General features: G+C 43.4%; 1 protein-coding gene across 1 annotated transcript in view; it reads left to right on the forward strand.

Moving 5' to 3' along the window:
* The first annotated feature begins 3,078 nt into the window (after positions 1 to 3,078).
* The window catches only part of LOC135242392 (tight junction protein ZO-1-like), a 115,427-nt gene continuing 91,063 nt past the window's right edge, over positions 3,079 to 27,442 (forward strand). Inside the window, 2 exon segments of the mRNA XM_064313433.1 lie at positions 3,079 to 3,475; positions 13,695 to 13,833. Of these exon segments, the coding sequence (XP_064169503.1) occupies positions 3,306 to 3,475; positions 13,695 to 13,833 (309 nt within the window). The 5' untranslated portion in view covers positions 3,079 to 3,305.

Raw genomic sequence — 27,442 nt, forward strand, 5'->3', positions numbered from 1 at the left:
TCTGAACACAGCAAAATGGCAGAGCTAGTAGGATAGTTTGAGGGCAGTGGGAAGTGTATGTGTTTATCTCTGCCCCATTTACATACATATGACTGTACAGTATGTATTTATAATGTATTTTTTTTAATGTGTTGCTTCTATACAAACAGTGTGTTGTTTATATATATATATATATATATATATATATATATATATATATACACATACATGTAATTTTTCATTTTTTCTTTGGTAAGGTATGACATTGAAAATATTATTATACATATATGTTCTGTTGTGTGGAAAAACAGAACAAGCTGATAAACATGGTGGAGATGCAGGGGATACCAGTGAGGAATGGAGAGGCATGACTATGGTAAAATTGTACCATTATGTTGCCTTAGTGTTTCCGAGCTGACATGGATATATGCACAAAAGAGCTTGTGTTTTGAGGTTGTGTGCGTATATTTAGGTGCATATCTGTGTGTGTGTGTGTGTCTGTCCGTCTGTGCACTTGTGTTTTCTTGTGTGTAAATGTGTATTCAAATCCATTTGTACTGTCTGTGTGTGGGACCACGCTCCAAGACCACAGATTTAATTTAGGCTTTACAATTAATTGTGGGAACAGCACGGATAAATTTACAGGATAATCAACGCGTCTGGGTGGGGTACCTCTCCTGGAAGGAATCTTCATCTTCAGCTAGCCCAATATTAATGAATTCATTACTGTTGCCTGCAGCAGGAGCATTTGTTTTTCATTTGTTTATACTACTCAATGAAGGCCCACTACTAGTTCAAAGTGTTCTGTTTTTCATTTCAGCAATTTCACACTGTGATGCATATATATATATATATATATATATATATATATATACACTTCCCTGGGGAGTTACTGCTGTGCACATTTTGCTTCATTGACTTTGTGCTTTTGATTCTACAATGTCCCTAAGCCCCTGGGCTCCCCCTGCTGGCCTGCCCAGTAGTGCACGTTGGGGCAGCAGCACTTTCAGTGCCTGTGACAACATTGCTTAGACTGCCCCTCATTGTTCACCTGAGCCAACCTATCGTAGCTGTGTGTGTGTGTGTGTGTGTGTGTGCATGCATGCTTGTCAGTTCATCTGTGCTTAATGGAAAGGATATAATAATATAATTCACAATTCTGTGACATTCTTTATCTAGTTATTTGCATATGTAATTAACTTACCCATAAAACAATTACAGTTATTGTAACTGAAATTCAGTTTTTGATTTCTTTTCAATGTATTTTGATTCACTGGTCCAGCGAAAATAGCATGGCTTACATAAATAACTTTGCTTCTGTGCATTTGCTCATTTCCAATTATGAGAATGTTTATTTTGGTGTGTTGATATGTAAGAGTTCTTACAGAAATTCAAGGATAAATAATTAAAATTTTCACTGCTGTATTATTATTGCTTGAATACAGCTCACAGTTATTAGATAAGAGATATTACAAAATACAGAATACACAGGAGTATCATGAAGTTATGACCTCTCATGCCAGATTAAGGGTCAAAAGTCTTTAAGATTCAGGAACATGATTTGAGTCAGGACTGGCATCAACTTTTCATAAGATAAATGTCCAATGGACCAGACAGTAAGGAATAAATCTTATTTTAATGCAGGCTCCTCACAATATCTTTTGACCTTTTCACATCTTATACATTTATTTATTTTGCAATGGGTCTTATCCCATGTGACTTACAGCACAATGCATACTAAGGTTATATAAACATCTTCATACAAAATTTGACCATTGGAAAAGGTACAATGGGGTAATGAAAATGCATAAATGTGACTTTAAAAGTAAAAAAAATAAAAAATAAAAAAAATTCAATACTAAACAAAAAACTACAAATATGCAGAGTTTATATGTATTAATTTACTAATTTGTTCTAATATCTCAATGTCTCCGTGACAGTGTAAATTTCTTGTAAACACAATTATTTTCATACACTACAGTATGTATTTAGTTCTCTACATGCAATTGCCCATATTTAATGAGCAACATTCTATTAAATTCCATTCTGCTTATTGTAAAATATTGTGTGTATTGTATTGTATGGTGCGTGCATTCTACATAGTTTGAATGTCATGTTTCATATATTTACACTAACATGTTATTTTTAAATAAAGGATAAATGAAGAAATTGATCCGTGCTTTGATGTAATTGGCTCACTAATCTGAAAATCTTCTTTCATACTCCTGATCAGTGGTAATCTCTGACCCGTTTTTGGATTTAAAGTTTAAAGGCGGTTTCAAACCAAGTCTCAGCTCTCAGTTCCAGAGAATATGTGTGCGAGCAGTACTTCCAGGGGAACTTGTGATGGCTAATATGCATGTGTTATTAACACAAGCAATAATATGGGTTATTTTTTTCATTTTATTTCCAAATGCATGTGATAGACATGAACACACGCTTGTATAAGAGAGAAACAGACATGTCCCTCCAGTAGCAGTTAAATGGCATTATGCTTGCAGAAGACCGGCTCTGTATTTGTTTACAGGCCCATTTGCTCATATGTAATTATGCAATAAGCTTTCACAGGAGTTGGGGGTGGGTGGGTGGGGTGGGGGGGATGGGTCACTGTGTCAACATGTTGATTTTAGTGAGCCAAGGAAGTCTGTGCCCTCTCCGCTGACTTAATAGACTTGAATATAATTTCTCTCTCTCTCTCTCTCTCTCTCTCTCACTCACTCTCTCTCCCTCTCTCAATTTTTCTGACCTCTCATATCATTCTGCAAATGAATGAACTGGTATGTATAAATATTTATATAGTTTATGAATAACCTATATTTCAATACTGCCGCAGACAAATCCCACTCGTCAAGTGCATAGAAAAATACTTATATTTGATCATTAGTTTCCTATCTCCCTATTTCTTGCTCTTTTCTCTTTACACACACACACTCTCTCGCTCTCTCTCTCTCTCCCTCTCCCTCTCCCTCTATCTCTCTCTCATACACACATGCACACTCTCTCTCGCTCTCTCCTACCTCACGCAGGGACGTTTGGGTGCTGCAGCGTCTTTTCTTGCGAGTTTTTTTTCTTTTTTTTTTTCTTTCTTTTTTTTTTTTTTTTACAAAAGTGCCGAGAGCGGAAGGGAACAATGTTGAGGTCCTGACTAATATTGAATGGATTAGCAATCTATTCTGAGCACTAATGAGATTAGAGTGTCATCATAGACATGGGTCGCAGCGGCATGGTGCCTTTTGTTGAGCTCCTTGGGGATTGTTTTCGCTGTCAGTTCTTCAGCACTGGAAATGGCGTTGTGATGCTGAACGAGGAAGACGCAGCTGAGGCGGATGCCAGGGAATAGAATTTACGTGGTCACCTATGCTGGTCTGTGGTGTGGATTCGTAGTAGCGGTGGACAATATGGTGAAATATCAGAAATATATTACTGTCATGCAGCTGGCTTTGGGAGTGACTGCCATAAACAAAGAGGAACGCCTTCCTCCTAAGAGAAAGATGTGGTGAGTATGAATTTCACTGTGGGTGACTGCGATGCAGAGGGGGAAGGAGAGGAGAGGGGGAACGCGTAGAATTGTACAGTGCAGTCAAATCAGTGTTACCTAATGACAGGAGGAGGAAGCGCACAGCCATTATGCTCCGGCTTGAGCCGAACAATTAGCTCTTTAGCTTTAAACTCTAGGAGAATAGCTGGGTTGTCCTTTACATATCGGGCGTGAACTGCCGATGCGGGAGTAGGTTCGTCTGTTTTCTGCTGCAATTAGTTTAATTCATCTGATAGTGAGGTCTGCAGGCAGGAAGAACTGTGTTTGCTTGTCCGAGTATTGTGTACGCGTGCGTGTGTGTGCGTGTATGTGCGTATGCTTGTGCGCGGAGAACCGGTCCAAGTACTGCCCATTTAAGAGAACAGTATCCCGAGTTTGTTAATGATTCAGTTATAGTGCTGAATTTGTGTAATTGTCACCTTGGCTACGGTATGTGAAACTATAGTTTGTATAAAAAGATCGATGTTATTGATGATCAGAAAACATTGCACTGCACGACCTGATAGAAAAAGTTTTCTACTTCTGAAAAGATTGACGTGTAGGCTGATGTCATAACATGATACATTTGTATGATATATTGTTATTTTATTTTATATTTATTCAGAATTTTGTATTAACGATGGATGTACAGTGTATGCATATTCAATATATGTTCAAAAGGATCTTTCACAAATGTTAGTGAATTTTCAAGCTTGTGCAAAATACTGCTGTCATTAAATCATTACAGCCTCTGTACTTCGGAAACTAATATTAATAAAGCACTGCATGGAAAAACGTTCTTCTTGTTTTTATTTTTTCGCAGGTTTGTTTAGTGTGAAAAACTAAAGTACAGCAGTTCTTGGAATGCACACCCATGGCTCTGTTATACCACAGAGGGTAAACCTGCTCATCAGTATACCCTATCTGCTTCCCTGTCCATACTAGGGACTGTGCAAGTAGTACAGAGTACAGTTTATTTCACGCCTAACTCATCTGCTTATCCGGTCAACTGCCTGTTCATGTGCTTTTATGTTTTTTTTGTGTACGTGCTTGCCATACCCACTGCATTCTGTGTTTACCCCGGAGCACCTGCTATAGCTAGTGAAATGCATCTGAGTATGTATGTCATAATATTTACAAGCAGCTGACCGTGAAGCTAGGCATCTCGGCGCTCAGGAGGCCACGCATCTTTGTGCCAGTGTCATATTTCTGATAGGCTGTGCACTGTTTTGCGCTGAAAACAATAGTCCTGGCTCAGCCTTAACGCGTATATTATGGAATCATCGGAGGAAGATTGCTTTGGGAATGTAATAATGGTAAAAGGATTACGATCTTGTCAAATGTCAGGGTAAATACCAAAATCAATGAGCAATCAGTGGCTGGCAAAGCGGCGAGGCAGTGTTTCTCTTTCCCGTGCACACGTATGCTTATTTCCATCTCCATAAATGGCATGCGTGAAATAATCTGCCTGGATCATGCCATGGCATTAGTGTGCTCTGTGGCATACGATGACCTGTGTGTTAGGTGCAGGGGTTCAGATGTGATCTGGTCTTTCCAGATGACAAGTGGGGAGCCAAATTAAGGTGGAGGGGGGTCCATTTTTGTGGCTTTTGAAGCACTTCTAGATTGTCCAAAATGGAATATAAACAGGAAGGGTCATTATTACACAGCTCTTAAGAGCCCAGAGATACTTTCCTCAGTCCTTTCCAAGGTGTACAGAAAGGCCTCTCAGGTTTTGGAGGATGATGAGGGGTGGATTATATTACTTACTCAGCCTTTCATTTCAAAAGTCCAAATGGCAGAAGCAGTTTCCTGTTTGTTGTCAGTAAAATGTGTGAGGCCCCATCAGAAGTGTATGTATCTGTTGTTGCCCTCTTGGAGTCTGTTTCCTAAAGCTTGCTTTCACCACAGCCTGCTTTTCTGTTGCTGTCCATGTGTGTAACGTTGCGTGAGTTCACCTACGTTTATAAAGCGCAGGATGGGTGATTGGGTAATGTCACTAAAATCTCAAACTGGGTGCTGCCCAGTGGTTATGGGCCTTTCCCAGTGCATTTTTAAATGAAAAAAAGATCCTAGCTGGCAGGAGGGATGTGTTTATCTGTTCATCTTAATTTTAATTGCGTTCTCCCTGTTTGTGTGGAAATACAGAGTATCGGGTTGATAACCAGGTTGATAACATCATAGGCTTGCGCTATAGTGCTGTGTAAAAAAAAAAAAACATTGCGTGAGTGTTGTGGTGTGACTCCCTGTGTGTTCTCATATATTTGCCAGTATATTTATTTTCCTCTCCGTTTGAATGCCATATGCTCTCACTCTCCCAGTGCTGCTGTAATCTTCTTTCAGATGGTTTATGGCACTAAACTGAACAGATTACACTAGGTTTACTCACTGGTCCTAGCCTGTACTTGCCCTCGCCATGGCTGTCCATCAAATCACTTGTCGGGGGGGTAGTGGGTAGACCTCCTGGGCCAGGTCAACAGTGACCAGATTAATGAGGTGAGGGAGATCAAAGACAGAAGCAGGGGGAGGGGTAGACAGAGAGCAGAACATAACTGGCACCAACACGTCACTCTTCAGCTTCACATCTGGTCAAAAACTGGAGAATCCAAACTAAACGTTACAGATCTGAACTGATGAACAGAAACGCTGGATGTAATGGAAGAAAAATGGAACCAAGATTCAAGATGCAAGATTATTGTCCCTGAGGGAAATTTGTCTTCGACACAGAACTGCCTCACAAGAACAATATACAGCATGCAATGCACAATACACAGTACGTATATTTTGAAAAGGTTTCGGTTGACCTATTGCGAACTTGGATTGAAGGGAGTAAATGAGCACTTAAATCTATTTAACCTGCACCTGGGAACCCTGAAGCTGAGCTCAGGGTAGTGGATGAGGGAAGGATCTAAAATACGGTTTGAAGGGGAGAATGTTGCCTCACACCCGTAACCTTCATGTCTGTTTGTACAAAACTTAAAATTTTTGTTTTTTTTGTGCAACTGTCAGACTAAACTACACTGATATCCAAGAGTACAGAATTCTCACATTTTCTAGATCTGGGCAATGGTTGCATGGCGTGAGTGATCCCCAATGGATTTCTGATCAGAGATAATCTCTTCAGTTTTCTTGGTATGTAAAAGGAGATTATAATCATCACACCTTTCCACAAACCTCCTAACCTCTGCCACATACATACCAATGTCAGTGGCGTAAACAGCTTTTGTCGTAAGCTATCAGGCTGTTATACTACTTTCAAATAATACAAGAATTCTTTGGCTAAAACTACACTGCTGGCTATTTTGCTCCCGATTTTGTGAGTTTCTCAGTTCTTTTTGGTCTCTGTTGGCTCCCATTTGACCTGAGATCTGTATGTGCTGTCTCTGAAAGCCCAGTCTGGCTGTTTTAAGCACAAGTTGTGAAGCTGGTCCTGGGCACAGTGAAGGCTGCTACATCCATGCTCAGCTCTCTGACACCATCCCTTCTGCTTTTAATTTACAAGATCAGCGTATGCACAGTGCACATTGAATTGAAATTTGAAAGATATTTAATCAAATTGCAGATACATTTCACTTTATATATGGACAAGACAACTGTCTTGACGCCAACCCCACAAAAAAGGAAAAGGGATTTTATTAAGACTTTTTTTTGTCCCTTTGCAAAGAAAAAATGCAAAGATGATAGAGAAAACAACCATTATTAAAGGTTGTTATACAAAACAGCATTTCTTCTTGAGATTTTGTAGAACCGGGTAGACTCAAACCCCACGCCAAACAGGTGACAGAGTTGGAAAACAAAGCAATAGTGTCCATTCCTCTCCAGGACTTAATGGCTGGCCAGTTCCCAACCCCCAGATATATAGATATATAATTCTGTTCATCTGTTCATAGACAACATGATGTGACTGGAGGAGCTAGCTCACACTAAAGCGGGATACTTCAGCAGGTCTACAGGCCCGGCCTAGCGATCTTCCCTTCTCTATGGTGTGTCTATAGGGCGTGTCTCCTTGCATTGCACACCTCTCACCTCACAGATGCTCAGCAGATGTTCTCCCCCCATAGTAGCTGCAACAAATCTGCCCCCATCCACCCACCCACCCCTGCTTACCGTGAGAGATCAGCTTTAACGTGGTGTGATTAAAATTTACAGTCCATTACAACCGTTAGTGCTGCTCTGCCAGTGTTCGTTTCTTTTACTCTTTTATGTAAGTGTGATGTTTGACTGCGTGCCTAAGTTTAGACGTGGAGAGGGGCGAGGACGTCTGAGGTGATTTTTCAGAGAGACGCTGGCAGTTTGCGTTCGCGCCTGCATCCGTGTTCCACCTCTCGATGCGCGGTTTTTCGATGCACTGACATGACCGAGGGAGGTTGTATACGTGTCTGTTTTTCTAATCTCCGCATCCGTCTGTTGCGCCTCTTTTGCCCACCAAATCACCGTATCTGTCTGCCCCCTTCCTGACATCTCTTTTTACAGGGCTAACACACAAGCTTTGAGCACAGACTGCGAACAGAGCCGGCATCTTTCAGAGCTCCCCCTCCCCATGTTTAATTCCCACATGCGTTTAAATATGCGCAGTCGTGTTTTGGTGTGAATAGGTGTCGTGTTTCAATCTGTCTGTTGTTGTGGCGCGCGACTCTGGGGTCGCTCCTGCTCTCTGGAGACGAAGCCCAGAGATGAAACGGTTAGTCTGGCGAGTCTGTCGAGCCGCAGGACCGCCTCGTTTCTCAGCACGACCTCTCCTCCTTCACATCAGCTCTGTCACACCTCAACCTATTCACACAAAGGGCACCAAACCAGGTTGATAACGTGGCTGACCAGTGAATTCTTCCGGTTTTTGTGTCCAAGCTGGCCTTTATGGTCCAATATTCCTCAAAATGAAGATTGATGTATTCTTTACAGAGGGTTGGAGTGCTGAACCCCTCCCACCCACTCCCCCCCCCAGTATTTGAAAATTGTTATTTAGAAAACCTTTGGGATTCGAGATGTGAATTCATGGCCTTCAGGTTATTACGTTGATGTCTGACCATCAGACAGTTAAGAGTGTGCTCTCCACACACAACCAACACAAACCCCAGCTGGACTCAGCAGCGGGGTAGGAAGGAGAAGACACGTCCTCATCGAACACCGGGCAAATGGAAAAGGGCCTGCCATGTTTTGCCGGCCTATCAGACTTCACGGGCCGGCTTACCTGCTACTGCCCGGGCATAATCGCCGGCACACCGGCTTGTGACCCCAGAAGCTGTGTGGACCTCGAGCCTCCTCGCCGGGCGCCGAACCGGGGACTGCAGCTGATTCAGCGGCGCCCTCCTCGCTGCCGCTAATTGCGCTGAACTGTCCCGCGGAGCACAGTGACACACCGCCAGCTGAAGACTTAACACATCGAAGCAGATTTATATTTACTGGAGTCAAGACCTGCGCCCCCCTGCCTCCTGCCCCTTGCTGTTTGGACACACTGTCTGTCTCCGTCCGCTGTTGCCCCGACTCCGACTGTGCTTTCTCCTGGTCGATGAATCATGTGCATCAGGACCGGAGGAGAAGAAAAAATAAATTAATGTTTCTGCTCTCAAGCTCTCAGATATAATTTTTGGTACTCCACTTGCTGCTTCTCATTACAACTCAGAATAAAGGGGTATTGATATGGTGAGAAATATGGTGATATTGAAAAGTTGAGTTGCAATTACTTGATCCTCTCCCAGTATATGGTACTAGTTACAGAGAAAAAAAAGCTGTGAAATACAAAGCAAAATGTATAGGCAGATTGCATAGCTCTAAAATATTGTGCTACCCTAGTTTCTATGATATTTTGTGTTATAAGTCTCTATATGTTCCACTGTGGAATTTCATGACTTTCACAATGTTTTTCTTTTTAAAATCTTGCAACCATTGTTGTGATGATGTAGACCTACAGTGCAGTCCATACGTATTTGGATAGTGACGCAATGTTTGGCTCTATGCTTCAGCACATTGGATCTGAAATCAGGGGATGTCTGTGGGTCGCAGACTCCAGGCAGTCATCAAATGCCAAGGATTTCCAACCAAGTACTAGATATGGGATGACTGTATTTAAGAATATGTTATCTTGTCCAATCGCATTTGGTCCACTAAAATGTTTGGGGGGGGGGGGGGGGGACGACTATATATGAATATTCATTATTTAATTTCAAAGCATATGTGTTGAATTACAAGCTAAAACAACAACAAAAAGTTGTGTTACTGTCCAAATACTTATGGACTCCATTGGACGTACTTTCATTATTACATGCATGTGATAACTGTTTGAAAATGGTCCAAACTTGAAAGGTGTATTCTTTGTGCTGCATAAACATCTCATCTTATGATGGCCCATTTAGAAGAGCTTAAAACTACCAGTGACTGCATTCCTGTTAATCCTAATGGCTCCCCATTTAATAGCTAGTCCTCCTAAATTTCAGCACCCTGCTTTGGACAGACATATCTCTATGGAACACTACTCATATTTTATGATGATATTTAGTCTGCTTAGTACTGAAGTGCTGATTGAAGTGAAGCATTAGAAGACCTAGACAGCTATAATTCATTCCGAATGGTTCAAATTATGGTAAATCAAGCAAATTCACATGCAATACAGACAATGTAGGATTTGCAGAACCTACAATTATTTCCCAGCAGTACCTTCTAAATTATATTTGGTTATGAGTATGTTTTTTTGTCCATTCTTGTGTGAACCAATGATGAGAATGTATTGGTGTACAAATGTTAGTTTGAATTAATGTGACTATTAGAGTCTGCATTTCTTTTGTAGCATTATTGTTGCCTCTTTCTCCATTTTTTTCAAGTCATATTAGAACTTTTCCAAAATAAAAATAAAATTAAGACAATTATTATGGATAGTATTTATGGATGAAACATACAAAGCATGTACTGGTATATACAATCTAACAATAACTGACTTGTTCATTTTCACCCCCATGAAGCTAAATACTTTTTGAAATGTAGTGTATGTATGTGGACACTGGAACATCAAACCCAAATGTACTTGTTGAACATCCCATTCCAAAACCACGAGTATTAATATGGAGTTGGGCCCCTCTTCTGGGAAGGCTTTTGATTTTGGAACATGGCCACGAGTATTTGCTTCCATTCCACCACAAGAGCATTAGTGAGGTTGGGCACTGATGTTGGGTGTAAAGCATGGCTCACAGTCGGCATTCCAATTCATCCCAAAGGTGTTTGATGACGTCAGGGGTCGGCTCAGACCAGAGTTCTTCCCCACCAAACTCAGCAAACAATTTCTTTATGGACTTTGCTTTGTGCACAGGGGCATTATCATGCTGAAACAGGAAAGGGCCTTCCCCAAACTGTTGCCACAAAGTTGGAAGTGCACAATTCTCTAGAATGTCATTGTACGCTGTAGCATTAAGATTTTCATTCATTGGAACTAAAGGGCCTAGCCCATACCATGAAAACAGCCCCAGACCATTATTCCTCCTCCACCAAACTTTACAGTTGGCACTATTCGGGCCAGTACAGTTGGCACTACGCATTCCACCAAATCCAGACTGGTCTGTCAGACTGCCAGGTAGTGAAGCGTGATTCATCACTCCAGAGAACCCGTTTCCACTGGCGGTGTGCTTTGCACCACTCCAGCCGACGCTTGGCACTGCTCATGGTGTATGGCTGCTCGGCCATGGAAACACATTTTATGAAGCTCTTGATGAGCAGTTCTGGTGCTGACATTGTTTCCAGAGGTAGTTTGGAACTCTGTAGTGAGTGTTGCAACCGAGGACAGTTGCAAGACAACCAATGAATTTTTACATGCTACATGCTACATGCTTCAGCAATCGGTGGTCCCATTTTGTGAGCTTTTGTGGCCTACTGCTTCACAGCTGAGATGTTGTTGCTCTTATATGTTTCCACATCACAATAAGAGCACTTACAGTTGACTGGGGAAGCTTTAGCAGGGCAGAAATTTGACAAATTGACTTGTTGGAAAGGTGGCATGCTATGAGCTCTTCAGTACAACCAGTTCTACTGCCACTATCTGTCAATGGAGATTGCATGGCTGTGTGCTTCATTTTACACACCTGTTAGCAATGGGTGCGGCTGAAATAGCCAAAACAATTAATGAAAATGGGTGTCCGCATACTTTTGGAAAGTTAGTGTACGTAGCATTGGTGTTTCCATAAACTGCTGTGATTAATTTTCATTAAGACAAACCATGATAAAATATAAACACGTGTATCAACACTATTCTAAATTTACAATTTTACATTTTTAAAAATCTGTGTATTTTACTAAATGAATCATGTTGGGAAATCTGGTTTAAAGATGAGCATGTTATTTCAAAGATGCTAAACTTGTTACATCAGTCAGTCTGGTTCAGATGGCCCTCTATAAGCCTCTGTACCCTTCAGTTCCCAAAAAAAGAGAAACACTATTACAGACCACATTCTCATGTAAAATTCATTGCTCCACCTGCTGAGAGTATCTAAAAAGAGGTTTTATATATCCAGTTTTGAGCACATTGCTTGTTGCACATTTTAGCCTGGAAGCTATAGTGGCTCTTTCAGAGCATTAGTGTCCAGTCTGCCTGTTCTTCATTCACAGTATGGTACATGGCTCGCATTAACTTGCAGGTGCCACGGCCCTGGTATTTCATTTTTAATGTGTTCTCTTCCCACAGTAAATTGCAGTAGAAAGACTAATGTTACGTTTCACGTTTGTATTGAATTGCTTTGCTGGTTGTTTTAGTAATCGGGCAGAGACTGCCAGGGGGAACTTTAATTTGCCACTGGAGATGAATGGAATCCCCTTACCTCTCAGCTGTGTGTAAGACCACTATGAGGTCATATGCCAATATGGGGGGGGGGGGGGCAGTTAGGATGATTCCAAGGGTCTTGACAGATTGGACCCCTTAAGGAGGTTGTTAGATTTTTTCATGGAGCCTAAAATCCCTGGCAGCACACATGATCAAAGTTCTACTTGCACTGACACAAGCTCTCCCAAACTGGTCGCAGCGTGCATTGTGTTTAGTTTATATATTCACAAAGTGGAGGCTGTTTTATGGTCAGGGGAGAACTAAAGGCTGTACAACAGGGATGCTAAGGATAGAACCGGCCTGTGTGTGTGTGTGTGTGTGTGTGTGTGTCTGTCTGTGCATGTATGTATGTGTGCATATGCGTGTGTATGTATGAGTGTGTATGCATGTGTGTTTGTGTGTCTGTGTGTATGTGTGTGTATGCATGTGTGTGGGTTCACACATCCTAGTATATATATGTGTGTGTACAGTATCTGTGTGTGCGTGCGTGAGTGTGAGTGGGATTCAGGGCATTGATCTGATCCCATACAGCAGCTTTGGCTCATTGCAGCCTTTTCTCCCAGTAGAGACAGGGTGAGGGAATATTTCTGCACAGATTCCCAGTGTCTGCACCAGACCAGAGATAAGCAAACCACAGAAGGTCCCTAACTCTGGTGTAGCCTTCCTGAGAAGTGCTTTGTGAGGACTCACTGGTGCAGTACTATCGAACGCACCATTCTGCAGCATCATTCACTTTCTTTCGCTTTTCTTTTTGGCTATGCCCCCACCTACCCCAATGAAGGAAAGATAAAAATATGTCTTTGTGAAGACATTCTTTATATCTCTGTGTGGTACGCCGTTTTGTATCAGTGCACGTTAGATATAAGACCCGACTGCATCCTCCATCTTAATCTAACAAATAGCAGCCAACAGATCCATTCGGCCTCAGTAGAGCACAGCATTGTAGAGAGAACAGCAGGGTAGCCAAAAAAAAAAAAAAAAAAAAAACCTCTTTCCCCACTTTCTCGAAGCTGCAACATCTGTGGGTCTGTCCTCAGTCCGCACTCAGAAGCATAAGGATGAGGATGTCGTAAGGATGGCATGTCAGAATGGCTGAAAGAGCAATAGTGACCAACTAAAGGGCTAACGTTCTGTGCCTAACCCGTCCCGAGGCAGACCGGGTGACCTTAAACCCAGTTATGCACACTTGCATCGAATGCCACTTAGTCCATCGGGGGGGGGGGGGTGGTTCTTTTGAAAAAGGAAAAGCATTACCAGCATGTATTTACTCTCTCCTTAGCGTCTAAACTGTGCCTGAGAGCGGTGTGCCTTAGCATTCCACCGCATGAGATGACTCCGCGTGCCAGCACCCGTATCCTGACCATGTCTTCTGTGTGTGTGTGTGTGTTTTCCGGGCTTCAGGGTGACTCCCAGCCCCCTGATCCCCAAAATGCCTCAGCCGCCTATGATTCGGAACCAGGGCCGGCCGTCGCTGCGGAGGATCAAGGGTCGCATCCACCGGAGCAAGAGCCTGGACAGCGTCGACCTGCTCGACTCCAACGTGAGTGGGGGAGGGGGGCGCGGAAAAAAAACCGCAACTGTTTAAGTCAAAGCTTTCTCTGCTGGGCTGATTGATCGGTTGATTGATTAATTGATATGGTTTATTGATCGCCGGTGGGGTAATTTACATTGCCATCAGCTGCAGGACACATGAGCATCATTCAAACGGATGCCAGGTGGGATATATGTGAAAGGCCACACTTCAGCTAGTACACACTTCAATGTGTCAGAGATGATTGGTAGGCACCTTCTTGTAAGTGGCTGGAAATCTTTTATACTTCAGTTAGGGGCAATGTAGTGGAGAAAGACTTTCCTTATGTTGTAATTTTTTTGAAACTATTCAGGAGTGGCTTGTGTTCAAAGGCACTAGGAGAAAAAAGTAGGTTGTCCTTCACCAAATGAACTTGTACAGGAAGTGTTGCTGTAGGAGCAGGTGTCCTTGTGTCTTCACCTTTCCGTAAATGCGGAAGAACAGTCTGCTTGTCTGAGAGCTTTATTCTGCTTCACATCAGTATGTCACATAAATCACCATTCCTTTAAACACAAACAACAAAATTAAACCTCTAAGCGGATCAAATTTAGCCATAAAACCACTTGGTTACTTTTGCCATTTTGATTGTGGGAGTAAAGCCTGGAAGACACACATGCACACACTTGCATACACACACACACAAACACAAACACACACACCACAAATGCGCATGCATACATGCGCACACACATACACATGCACACATTCACACACACACACATATACACACATACAAACACACATGCATACATGTGTGCACACACATATACACATTCGCACATGCACACGCGCACATGCACACGCGCACACACACACACACACAGCTAGTTATAATTCATTCAAATTGATGGTTGATCATGTAAGTAAATGAGTTGAACAAGTAGCAAGACAGTGTACATGAATTGTATGCAGGTGCAGATCCGAAACCTTGATTTTAACTTTGGAGCAAAAAATGAAAAAAAAGAAAAATTTTTCCTAATTATTAATAATATGCTTTGACAGAAACAAGCCCTGTGTGATGCATCTGCCCTCCCAGAAATCAAATCAACAGGCTTTGGGGAAAGATTTAGTGTATTTCTGCTGTCAGTTTGTGGGGGACCGAGCCATTATTAAAGGGCTGTGTTCCTGAATGGGTGCTCGTTGCTCCCGTGGGGAGCCCCAGTCCCGTCTCCACGGTGGCCCATCTGCATCCCGCCCACAGGGAGATTATTTATCACCTCAATTTAGCGGCAACAATTTGCAATCCACTCCACACACATGCACACATGCACATATACTAACACACACACGCTTAGTCTACTGTTGATCGCTACTGCTATAGCAGAGAGCCTAGTGACCCCAGGTGGGTCTGTACGCCCTGGCCAGATTTGAGCATGGGCCCTCCTTAGTGTGTCCAGCCCCAGCCTGCCAGAGGGTGTACGCTGGCCAAGGTTGCCCTGCTTACTACTGCAGTCCAGTGACACCCTAAATAAATAAATAAATAAATAAACCCCAGTGAGCTATTTAATCCTGTGAATGGAACAACATTGTGCTGAAACTGACTGCCTTGCTTTAAAGAATCAGAATACAAGCCAGTTTGGGTCAGCGAGCCACTGATAGTGCACGATATCGCCACACCTGTCGGGATTCCTGAAGCCTCCCTCTCCTCCCATGACCATAAATCACCGCAGTAAGGCAGCGGAGCCGCGCAACCCCTGCAGGAGCAGAACGCTCGGTCGGGATACGAGCCTATCACGGACCGTCAGCGCCGCCGAAGGCTTCTGAGCCTTTTCCATTTCGATGTTCTCGCGTCGTGGAGACGTGGGGCTTTACGGCTGGGCCCGAGAGGGAGTGATTTGCGCTGCGGCGCCTGCGTTTTTACGGCTGACTAACTTCAGTTATCGGGGCAATAAAGTGATGAGATGATGGGATGAGCGAGGAGGCCGATCCTCAGCCCGATACCGAGGGACCGATGCCAAGAGCACAGAGGCCTGGATTGACCGCGGCTGCTCCCCGACTTCGATGATTGATGCGTCAGTCTGTTACGTTTTCCATATGCAAAGAGAGGAATGTGTGAGCTGATAACGAAAAGAACATGAACGAAATGAATTTTCCCGCTCCCCGAGTCCATGTGAAAGATTGCACTAGGAAAGCTGGACGGGGCCCTTCAGCTGAGTGAGGGGGTGGAGTGGGGAGGGGGGGGGCGGGGGGCGTGCGGGAGGGGGAGGGGGAGCGGTGGGAGGAAGTTGCTGACGTACTGAAATCTGGATGCTGCTGCAGGAGGGTGACGGTCCGCTTCATGGTGAGTGATGAGGCTGTAGGTACAGAGGGTGGCTTGTGGTTGCATATGTGCGGTGTTAAGGAGCTTTGCTTCAAACCAGTAGGCTGTAGGCTTTATTCCCTGCAGTGGTACTGCTGGTGTACCTTTAATCAGGGCTCTTACTTTGCATCCAGCTACACAATTTGGATAACGTGCATAAAATGCTGTGTAAAAATGTTTAAGGTATGTAAAAACGAATTCCCTGAATAAGACTACCTACCAAGTAAATAAGCAATGTAGCATAAATGCATGTTCATTTGCTTTGCTCAAAATCATCCCCAGAGATCCCCTTTTAATCATCAGCATGTTAAATTTGCAGCCTGTACATTTTAAACATTGAGGCAATAAAGCTCGAGTGATTGAGTCTATATTCAGATGCATTGCAATTTACAATTTAGCCATTCAGAAGATGTTTTTTAGTAAAAGTGACTTAGAAAAAATGCATGTCACATGGTATGCAAACACAAGATTTTGATAAATAATGAAAATGAATTAAGACACAAAGGACTGGATACTTCAACACTGTTTGTATTGCATGACAATATATTCTTTTCTGGTGGGCAAAATTAAATGATTCATAGGACTGTTAAGCTCTCAAGGTAGGTTCTACTGTACTGCTGTGGTCATACCGGAGGTTCTCTCCTCTGGGTAGTGTATCTCTGCTTAGTCAATCAGAAAACACTGTACATGTCTCTTTTGGTAGTTTGGGTCCAATGAATACACATGAGTTGCCCATTTGGCAGCAAAATGGCCTGTGTTGTGGGACTGGGTAAGCAGGAAGCATTGAGTTCCTTAACTGAGGTGTGAGTGCAGTGGGGAAGACTGGGGAGATCCGTCTTAAACAGGCAGCCTGGTTTATTATTACAAAGCTTTAGTTCCCCTCTTGCGGTCACATATTCTCAGGCCGGAGAAGAGAGTGCTTCAGTGGTTGATTTAAAGGAAAACCTCTCTCCTTCTCTTGGGAGTCTTAACATTTTGGCTGAAAGCCTGCTTTGATATCTCTGTGTTGATGGGCAATGTGCTTTCTCTCAGGAAGCTTTAATAAAGTTCCTGTGCCAGGGAGGAGGAAGCACCACAGCTAGAGATTGAGAGAGAAATAGATGGATAATTAGATAGATAGAGCACTAGAGAGAGAATTGACTTCTGACTTCCTCTTTGTTTTGTTGTAATGTGTTAAAATGTTGCTGAATTATTTACCATTAACTCACATATACCCTTTAAGTTATGTTTTGTGTGTATGCGTGTTGTGTGTGTGTGTGTGTGTGTGTGTGAGTGAGAGAGAGAGAGAGAGAGAGAGAGAGAGTGAGAGAGATAATTATTAAGGAGAGAGAGATTGGAGAGATATATAGGGTGATAGAGAAAGAAAGAAAATGCAAGAGATGGAGAAATATGGGGTGATAGAGTGAGAAGTACGGAGAGAGAGACAGAGAGGGAAGATAGATGAGAGACAGTGAAGAGAGAGGACAAGAAGGATAGTAATAGAGAAAATGAAATTGAGGGGGAGAAAGGATACAGGACACACACGCACATGAGCACATGACAAGTTTAAGAGTGGAAGCAAGCTGTCCATCATAGAGGGCCCCTCTCACGGGATCCATGTTTCTCCTTCTTGCTCTTTCACTTTCTCACCTCTTTCTCACTTTCTCATCCATCTCTGCTTGACTCTTTTTAGTGTCTGAAAAGACTACCTATAGTCCTATAGTGCCCCCTTCTCTCTCTCTCTCTCTCTCTCTCCCTCTCTCTCTCTTTCTCTCTCTCTCTCTCAAAGGGCAGCCACAATGTCAGGGGTGTGGAACGATACGAAGCTGAATTATTTCACTTCACTGAGTTCAAAGTCATTGTCACTTCATATCATTAGAGGTTTCTCTGGAACACTGTGCTTGAAGGGAGGAATAAAAGATATGACATTGCTTCAAGTCACTGTAGCTGTCCCTTGGCTTTAGGCACTGCAGGAACACCAAGGTTTTTATTCTGTGAGACTGGAATCAAAACTGAACGCATTGATTAGAAAAATTAGCACTTTTTTAATGCAGCTTTGTTTCCCTTTGCTCAGCTCTTCCGGTAATGGTTGACAAATGTTTTGGTGCAGAAGTCACACACAAGCTCAGCACGGTTTTGGGGGGAGGGCGGGTGCATTTGGTCATTGGAGACTGCTGCCGCTCCCTAATTGTACATTATTTAAGGTTCCTGCTCTCTCATTTGTATCTTAATGCCAAGCGTCTGCCAATTTTCTGTTGGTTTTTGGAGGGGAGGATTTCGCTTTTTTTGCAGCAGTCGGAGGGAGACAGGTGGTGTGAGAGCAGGGCGGTGATTGTGATTGCTCTTTATGAGCTCTGGATTGCTTACCTCTGGGCTAAAGAATGACCCTGCCGGGCCCTGCCATTGACCACGCTGCAGAGTCCCAACCTCTGGTTTGGTTTTATGGATCTGCTCTGCATATGGTACCCCCCCCCCCACCCCCCCTCCACACACACACACACACACACACACACACACACCACACACCCCCCGGGCTCAGAAAATGTAGTTTCTGGCCAGCAGTCATCAGCGGATGGAAGCACCCCCGCCTCACACACGCATAACACCAGTGTAAGCACTTTGTACTCTGTTTAGCATTCTGAAATCGCTGCAGCTGCACTTGTGGGCAGCGGGACTGCAGCCGATTAAAACGCTCTGCATATTCATTAGCCGTAGGGTGGGGGTGGGGTGGGGGGGGTTCTGCTTTGGGGGGGGTGGAGTGTGCAGGGCTTCACTGTGGTTCCGCTGCAGGCTCTGCAAGCTGCACTCCATGCACAAGCCTGCGCTCCTGTGCTTTATGCAGGAGAAACACACTACAGGCCGCGGTTTAAACTTGCGCCGAGTGGAACCAATGTATCATGTGTTAATGTTTACTGTACATATGCATACACATTTATAACAGTTATATTACACACACACCCTCTCACATGCACACACAGAGGCTCAATTCATAAAAAATGAATTGTACAAATAAGAATTATAGTAAATGAATGATCGGACTCTTTCTTATCCTCCACAGGCCGAATATTATCATCCAGAATTTAATTATGCAGATGCAGAAAAGCAAAAATCATTTGCTTGTATTGTGAGAGAATTCCTGATTATTCTACATTGTACTCCAATTCTATATAGCCCCATACATCCATCACGTTTGTATGGTTCTGTTTGGCCAATGGACTTGGACCATATCAGTGCAGAAAATGATATTCATTTGTTCTTGTGGTCCACTCAGGAATTGACATTCATTTGGTCTTGTGATCCACCACATTTTAACAAGCCTTTCTCGCAATTGACACCTTTATTGTGCTTTCTGTCAAAAGGTTCCCTACAAGACTGGAGTGGTACAGACAAGGTGTAGAGGTGTAATAAATCCCCGTTCCATATTCTATGAGCCTCAGATTTATGGGTTTTCTCGCAATAAAACGCGAATGATTTTGCAATCACCTCAAAGTGTCGTCAATGAGCCCATTCTCTCCATGTAGAAAAGGGAAATAAAAAATGCTTTTGGGGACAGAGCCAGATTGAAGGATCACGTGACATTCTTGTTTGCTGTCTTGCATCTGAATGAGAACCCTTATCTGCCTGAGGTCTGCATATCTTACAGGTGAAAACTATGTCAGCGTCTTGCGCTGGCCTCTCTGTGAACTGATTATTAACAGCCTGTCCTAATTAACACAGAGAGTTTATGCTTGCAGATCACAGGCACTCCGGCGCAAAACTGTCGACCTAATTTTGGGCCCACCACCCCAGTCCCAGTACAGAGGAGACTGGGGACAAACGGGGGCCACCGCATAGGGTTGCCAGATTTAGAATTTATCAATACCGGACAGTATGCATAGCTAGAAGCTTAATCTTGCACAGCGTGGGAAGCTGTCAGTGGGAGGGGACAGGGGTGCTGTCGGGACCTATGGCTAACTGTGGGGTAGCTATCGAAATAGCTCACGAACCACGGGCTGGTTGAGACAAGAATTCATTGCAAACTAACTGTTTGTTCTTTAAAATCAATTAGTCAGACCGGACATTATATCGTCCGGTCAGGATCACGTACCGGATTAGCACAAATAATTTGGAAACCAGACATTCTGGTCGAAAACCAGACATCTGGCAACCCTACTTGCGTACCAGAACACAGAAATTGGTACGACCTGCCTTGGCCCAGTTTTCTGTTCTAAACTGAACGCTCAGGCAGTGAATGAGGGTTCACCCCATGTCACCTCGGAGCGCTTGTCTCCTTTGGTTTATTTAGCTCTGTCTGTGCTCTTTCACAGAGATTTGAAAAACAAACGCTTTGAAAGGATCTTCAGCTTTGTTGCTTAGGGAGTTCTGTTAGTGCAAGTGTAGAGATATTGTAACCGCATCTGTTGTTGTCTATTTTAAAACATGGCCAAATTGTTTTGACAATTACAGTGCAATAAAAGTAGCTTGGTATATTTGCTTACATTATCAGGAATAACCTTAATATACTCATTTTGCTTGCTGAATATTTTGGCTACTACAAAGTTTTGTTCAACTGAATACGTCATCAATGAGGACTGGACAGTATTTTTTCTTTCAAACTATGTAAGATTTTGCGGCCTTTGAGGGCCTTTTTGCCACAAGGTGCTTTGGCGCCTCATCCCTGCGACCCGAATCCTTACCCCGGTGGTCACGTGTCCTGTGATGAGATCACCGACCCGTGCGCGTCGCCCGAGAGTGTCTGTCACGTTTCGGTGATTTGCTGCATGCGGCGAACGCTGACCGCTGTGCGGCAGGACCGGCCGCTACCCTGCCCCGCGGTAACGTGCTTGGCTTACGGTGAGGATGCCGCTCTGGGAACGTGTTTGGCTTACGGTGAGGATGCCGCTCTGGGAACGTGTTTGGCTTACTGCGATGTTTGTAATCAAAGCAGTCTCCTCAAACCCACCCTCACCTCCGCTGAGGACACTCCCTCGAATGCTACCAGCAAAATGGCAGGCGAAGGGGTGAGGTGATCAGAGATACAGCATTTTCAGCAATACGAACGATTCCATGTAGATCCAGTAGTAATAGTAATTAAGCAGTGTTATAACAGTCTTTACACTGAGTACACCCCTTAGCGTGTGGGAACATTGTACGGTTGCATACTTCATAGTGCTGTTGCGGCTATTTTGTGTTTTTCCTTGTTTGGTTTTTAGCTATTCCAGAGATTTAGTTAGAATTGGAATGTAAACAGGGGATTCTGTGTGGAACAAGTAACATTAGCAGGCCATAGGTCTATTATAGCTAGCTCGTAAAGTGAATGACTTTTTCATTAAGTTATCTGTAGCCTATCCAAATATTAGCTTCTTTATTTTTTCAAATGCAACATAATATGTGTATGTTCATGGCTATGGATAACTGGTACTGGTACTACCTTATCTGGCCTGTGTTCTGTAGTTGTTCCAACGACCTTCAGTATGCAGTTAATGTGCGTCGCTGCCAAATAGTGTAATATTACATTTCTTTATTTCTATGGTATAGTGTTGGAAATAATACGTTGAAAGTTTAGCATCCTGATGGGAGAACAGAATTTGATACGAAAGATCCTCAACCTTGGGCATCTAGCTGCCTAACGTAACTAGCTAAAAGTAACGTTACTTTCAGGTCCAACAGAAGACAGGCCAACTCCATGTCACTTTTCATCCCCTTGGTGACGCCACCAAGCAAAAGCAATTCCAAGGTTGACTCAAGTCTTTGAACAAGCCCTGCGGGCTTGTATTTTTGCTTTGCTGTATCTAGTCTTCTTAGCAGCTGCCATTCAAGTAGCTAACTAGCAACAAATACTTCTCTGGAATCTGATCCCAAACCACAGGTTCTGTACCCACACCCACCCCTCCCCGCACAGAAAAGTGTGCCACACCCAAAAACGTCCCACACACATTTTAGAATAACAAATACAGGTAAAAGGTGCACAAATTCAGCGAAAGTGCATAAAGACTGATATTGCCTGTTCACCATAGATATGCCTTAGCATAGTTGTTTTATAATATGTTCAAGTAAAAAATCCTGCATCGTATGACTTTAAAATATATAGTTGTCAATATAATGTGATATACCTAAATAAATAAAACAGTAGAGACAAGTATCAACAACAATGCAAAAGCTTGCTAAGTCAGTGCAAAACCATATGAGCTCACTGAAAACCCTACTGCATGTTTGTTTGCACAAGTGTATGTGTCTCTTTGTCTTTCCATTTCACATTGTTACCCATTCTGTCTGTGCAAATTCCAACACGAAGTCTAGTCAAAAATATATACATGTGTACATGTGATTAAAACCAGCATTTTCCTGATTCTCTGAGTGAGAGCCTCTCAACGTCAGTACGATTACACGCTTACTTCCTGCAATACATCACACTTCACTTGCTGAGGCCTGGCGTGTCGAGGTCGGGCCCTGTTTTCCTAGATCGATTACAAAAGGATTGAAGGATGTGAAAGTTAATGAATAAATAAGGAGTTCGATGCTCAGATAAAATGCTTGGGGAGCCCTTTGTTTGCCTGGAAGGAGCCCCGGATGAATTTATTATTAATGTTCGTTTGGCCACCGCTTTTATCTACAGCGATTTACACGCTCAGAAGTGCGGTGGAGCTCCAGCTGACAGAGTCAGATGGCCCCCTTGAGGTCCTCCTCGCCTCAAGGTGCTTCGGCGCCTCATTCCTGTTGCGACCCGAATCCTTACCCCGGTGGTCACGTGTCCTTAGATGAGATCACCGACCCGTGCGCGTCACCCGAGAGCGTCTCTCACGTTTCGGTGATTTGCTGCATGCGGCGAACGCTGACTGCTGTGCGGCAGGACCGGCCGCTACCCTGCCCGCGGTAACGTGTTTGGTTTACGGTGAGGATGCCGCTCTGGTAACGTGTTTGGCTTACGGTGAGGATGCCGCTCTGGGAACGTGTTTGGCTTACGGTGAGGATGCCGCTCTGGTAACGTGTTTGGCTTACGGTGAGGATGCCGCTCTGGGAACGTGTTTGGCTTACGGTGAGGATGCCGCTCTGGTAACGTGTTTGGCTTACGGTGAGGATGCCGCTCTGGTGACGTGTTTGGCTTACGGTGAGGATGCCGCTCTGGTAACGTGTTTGGCTTACGGTGAGGATGCCGCTCTGGTAACGTGTTTGGCTTACGGTGAGCATGCCGCTCTGGTGACGTGTTTGGCTTACGGTGAGGATGCCGCTCTGGGAACGTGTTTGGCTTACGGTGAGCATGCCGCTCTGGGAACGTGTTTGGCTTACGGTGAGGATGCCGCTCTGGTAACGTGTTTGGCTTACGGTGAGGATGCCGCTCTGGGAACGTGTTTGGCTTACGGTGAGGGTGCCGCTCTGGTAACGTGTTTGGCTTACGGTGAGGGTGCCGCTCTGGTAACGTGTTTGGCTTACGGTGAGGATGCCGCTCTGGGAACGTGTTTGGCTTACGGTGAGGATGCCGCTCTGGGAACGTGTTTGGCTTACGGTGAGGATGCCGCTCTGGGAACGTGTTTGGCTTACGGTGAGGATGCCGCTCTGGGAACGTGTTTGGCTTACGGTGAGGATGCCGCTATGGTAGAATGTTTGGCTTACGGTGAGGGTGCCGCTCTGGTAATGTGTTTGGCTTACGGTGAGGATGCCGCTCTGGGAACGTGTTTGGCTTAGGGTGAGGATGCCGCTCTGGGAACGTGTTTTCTGATATTGAGCGCAAAACCTCATATCACATGTCATTTTTTATATCTCCAGGTCTCTCTCCCCCCCTCTCGCATATCAAAATCAGGATGACGATTTTGTGCGTGGTTCCCCGCGATAGATAACCATGAAAAGTCTATAAAATCTGAAAGAGGGAATTGCTTGCAACTTTTCTCCTTGACGACAGATGTGTGCGCCTGGAGTAAGTGTTCGGCTTGGCCTGCGTTGAGCCGGCACCATTACACACCTGTCAGCGTTAAGCTGCTACTTTAAAGCAAAAGGTCACAAAAAGTACAGCAAAATCTGTAATTCGTGCATCTTATTGCAGTTGCATCCCTCTGAGCTGGTCTGTTATGGATGATGTTGAAGAAAAAAGTATATTGAGTTTAAAACAATTTTAATCTCAATTTTAAAAATTCTTAGAAATTTAGAAAAAAATTCATTTAAAGAAATTCATTTAAAAACTTTGGATCACAATTTATTATGATGGTGAAGTGGTTACACATGTCTTGATCTGTTGTATGTGTATCACTGTTCTGTGTGTGTGTGTGAATTTGCGTGTACATGTGGGTGCATGCATATGTACATGTATGTTTTTGTGTGTAATTGTGTTTTTATGTGTACCGTATGTGTGTTTGTTTGTTTGTGTGTATGTGTGTGCGTGTGTCAGTGGGCATGTGCCTTTGGAACACACACACACACACACACACACACACAGAAAGAGAGAACAGCGACGCACACACAACAGATGGGCTCTGCTTATTCCAGGCTTACACAGACCCTGGCTAAGGACTGAGCTTAGCACTATTTTAATGCTGTTGGTGTTGTTATCGTAATTACAAGTACCATTAATGTCATATTTATTTCTTTAACACTGCAGAGGGGCCAGGCCTCACTGTGATACCGTAAAAACAACGGCAGTCAATGTAGCTTTATTCTGGAGCTTTAATATGGATTATTATTTCTGTACAGAATCATGCTATTTTGAAAAATAGCGTGATTCTTGCCAGGAATAATAATTGAGATTAAGGCTCCAGAATATAAATGTGTTCGTACTGCATTTCAGCTTACTGATAATAACAGTAACTGGTCACAAAACACTGCATAAATTCAGCATACAGTAATGCTAATATGAAATTCAGCCCCTACAACTGTGTATCAAACAGGAAGTAAATGAAGCAAGCCGCCGCGTGTATATTACGGCAGCTGTCTCATGCTGCAGGAAGTCTATTTGGTGAATAATACTACAGAAGGGGCAAAGAAAATACATTTAATCTATTTGCATTATTTAAAAAGAAGGTTCTTGTTTTTTTTCCACAGCTAAAATATATTTGCTTATTTCATCATTTCATCCAGTGCAACCTACATGTACAGATAAATTAAGGGCATGTTTGCATTTTTGTGGGATTGCATGCGTGTTTGGTTGTAATAGTGTGTGTGTGTGTGTGTGTGTGTGTGTATGTGTGTGTGTTTGTGTGTGTGTACGTATGTCTGTGATTGCTTGTGCAGTTTTCTTCTCCCCTCAGTAAGGTATTGATCAGTCTCATTAAAGAGTTCTCAGGTCAGCACTTCTCTCAGGAGAAACAGGGGAGCTCAGAAGGAACTTATTAGCTGGAATTCCGCTTACCCTTCCACAGCCCAACCCTCCCCTCAGTCTTCCTCACTTGCTGAAGATGGAGTCAGGCAGAGGCATTGGTGTGCGTGTGTGCGTGTGTGCGTGTGTGCGTGTGTGTCTGTTTGCATGTGCATTAGGGCATGTGTGCTGATAAGTTTGTGGATTTAAATTACATAGCTTTCCTTATGAATTGTACGTCTCCATGTGTGTCATACTGTTTTGATGCTCAAAAAGGATTTCACAGTGCTGGATTACACCTTTTTATTTTCAAATAGAAGATACTTGTCGGTAAATCTACTAATCTAGTACTTTAACTCACGTACAACATGTATTATTTTATGTATTATTTGATTGGTGCAAATTTTTTTATCATGACTATAAAATTGCCCTTGGGTTCATTTTTTATTAAGGAGAGAATCTTAAGGGCTAAGTTCATGCATTTTTCTGTTTCGAATTTGGTTCATTTTTATTTTAATAGTTTAATTTTAATGTTTTACTTATTATATATTTTTATTTTTTTATGAATGTTGGTTCCTAACATGGGGCTGTACTTATCGAATTCCTACCCTAATTTGGAATGTCCAATTATCTGCAACTGCAGCCATGTTCATGCAATCGGCAATTATCCATTGCCCTAAGGAGCTACCAGCCACGGTCGGCCCTGACAGGGTATGAGTCAATCCGAGACCATTGGCTGTTTAATTTTTAAATGGGTCATTTAAGGATGCTTAATCACATGTGGCACTTCAGTTTATCTCTTGCTATATTGCAAGAACAGAAAAATTGTGTCTTTGTAGTTTTCATGAAGAGGGAATGCATTGTGCTCACTGTGTTTGCCTGATAAGCTCTCCAGTGCAATGTGCTCAGTCAGGATTCTGAAAAGCCTGACGCTCGAAAGCAAACTACCCATTAAGTACAGCAGAATTTTAGATGCAGTCTGATTTAAAAATAAAATTTTAGCCACCAAGGGATGCGTCTTGTGTCTCAGTCAGCATGATAACATATGTTACATTTTAAAGGTATGTTATCTGAAGGTGTAATGGATTCAGTGTCAACTGTTTCAATATTGTGACAGGCGAGATGTTTTTGTTCCAAGGTTTTGCCCAGCTGGTTAATTATATCATCTTAACACTTGAAATTGGAGTTAAATTTGTGGGAATCACTCTGTACAGTGTCTTCAAGTAAAAGTACAGGGTAACAGTGTATGTATTACTATGGTGGTGTTACCCCTACCTTCATATGGTAACAGTATGTGTAGTACGATTATAGTGCAACCCCCTACCATTATGTGGTAACAGTATGTGCAGTACTATGATAGTTTTACCCCCTAACTTTATGTGGTAACAGTATGTGTAGTACTGTGAGAGTGTTACCCCTACCCTCACACACAGGCCACCTTTTCTGTAATAGACTCATTCAGACTCAGTTATTTCCCTCTAGTACGGTGCATGTGCCACATTCAGCTGAAATTGCAGGAAAATGAGTTTGCCTGAGTTGACCTCTGAGATTCAGATTCCTCGTTGTGCTGTTTCTTTAATTCAAAGTGGCTGCAGGAAATACAAAACTTTTTAGCGCACCCCTCCCCCAGGGATGTCATTACAGCCCCAATCCTCTCATTTGTGTCCTTATTGAGGGAAATGGGGTGGGGAGAGAGGAAGAGGCGGCGTGTGCACTGATGCTCTGCGCACTGCTGTGCCGAAAGCGGGGGAGACGGAGGAGGGGGACCCCCCGCACTCTCCGGCTCCGGGCACTCAGAATGCATTCATCACGGGACGCAGTCACCATTGAGTTCCATTAGGATCAAGGGTTCTATTTCGGTCGGTGACCTGTGGAGACGGTCGGGGAGGCTGTGTCCCCGTGGTGCATTGCAGGATGGAAGCTGCTTTCATCTATCTTCACTCAAATTTTTATGGGACTTCACTCAGGTTTAGTTTATATGTGGTTTGTTTTTCCTCGTGTTTGTGTGTGTGTGTGTGTGTGTGTGTGTGTGTGTGTTT

This window comes from Anguilla rostrata, chromosome 16 (assembly GCF_018555375.3).
Source record: "Anguilla rostrata isolate EN2019 chromosome 16, ASM1855537v3, whole genome shotgun sequence".
In the NCBI taxonomy this organism is placed as follows: Eukaryota; Metazoa; Chordata; class Actinopteri; order Anguilliformes; family Anguillidae; genus Anguilla; species Anguilla rostrata.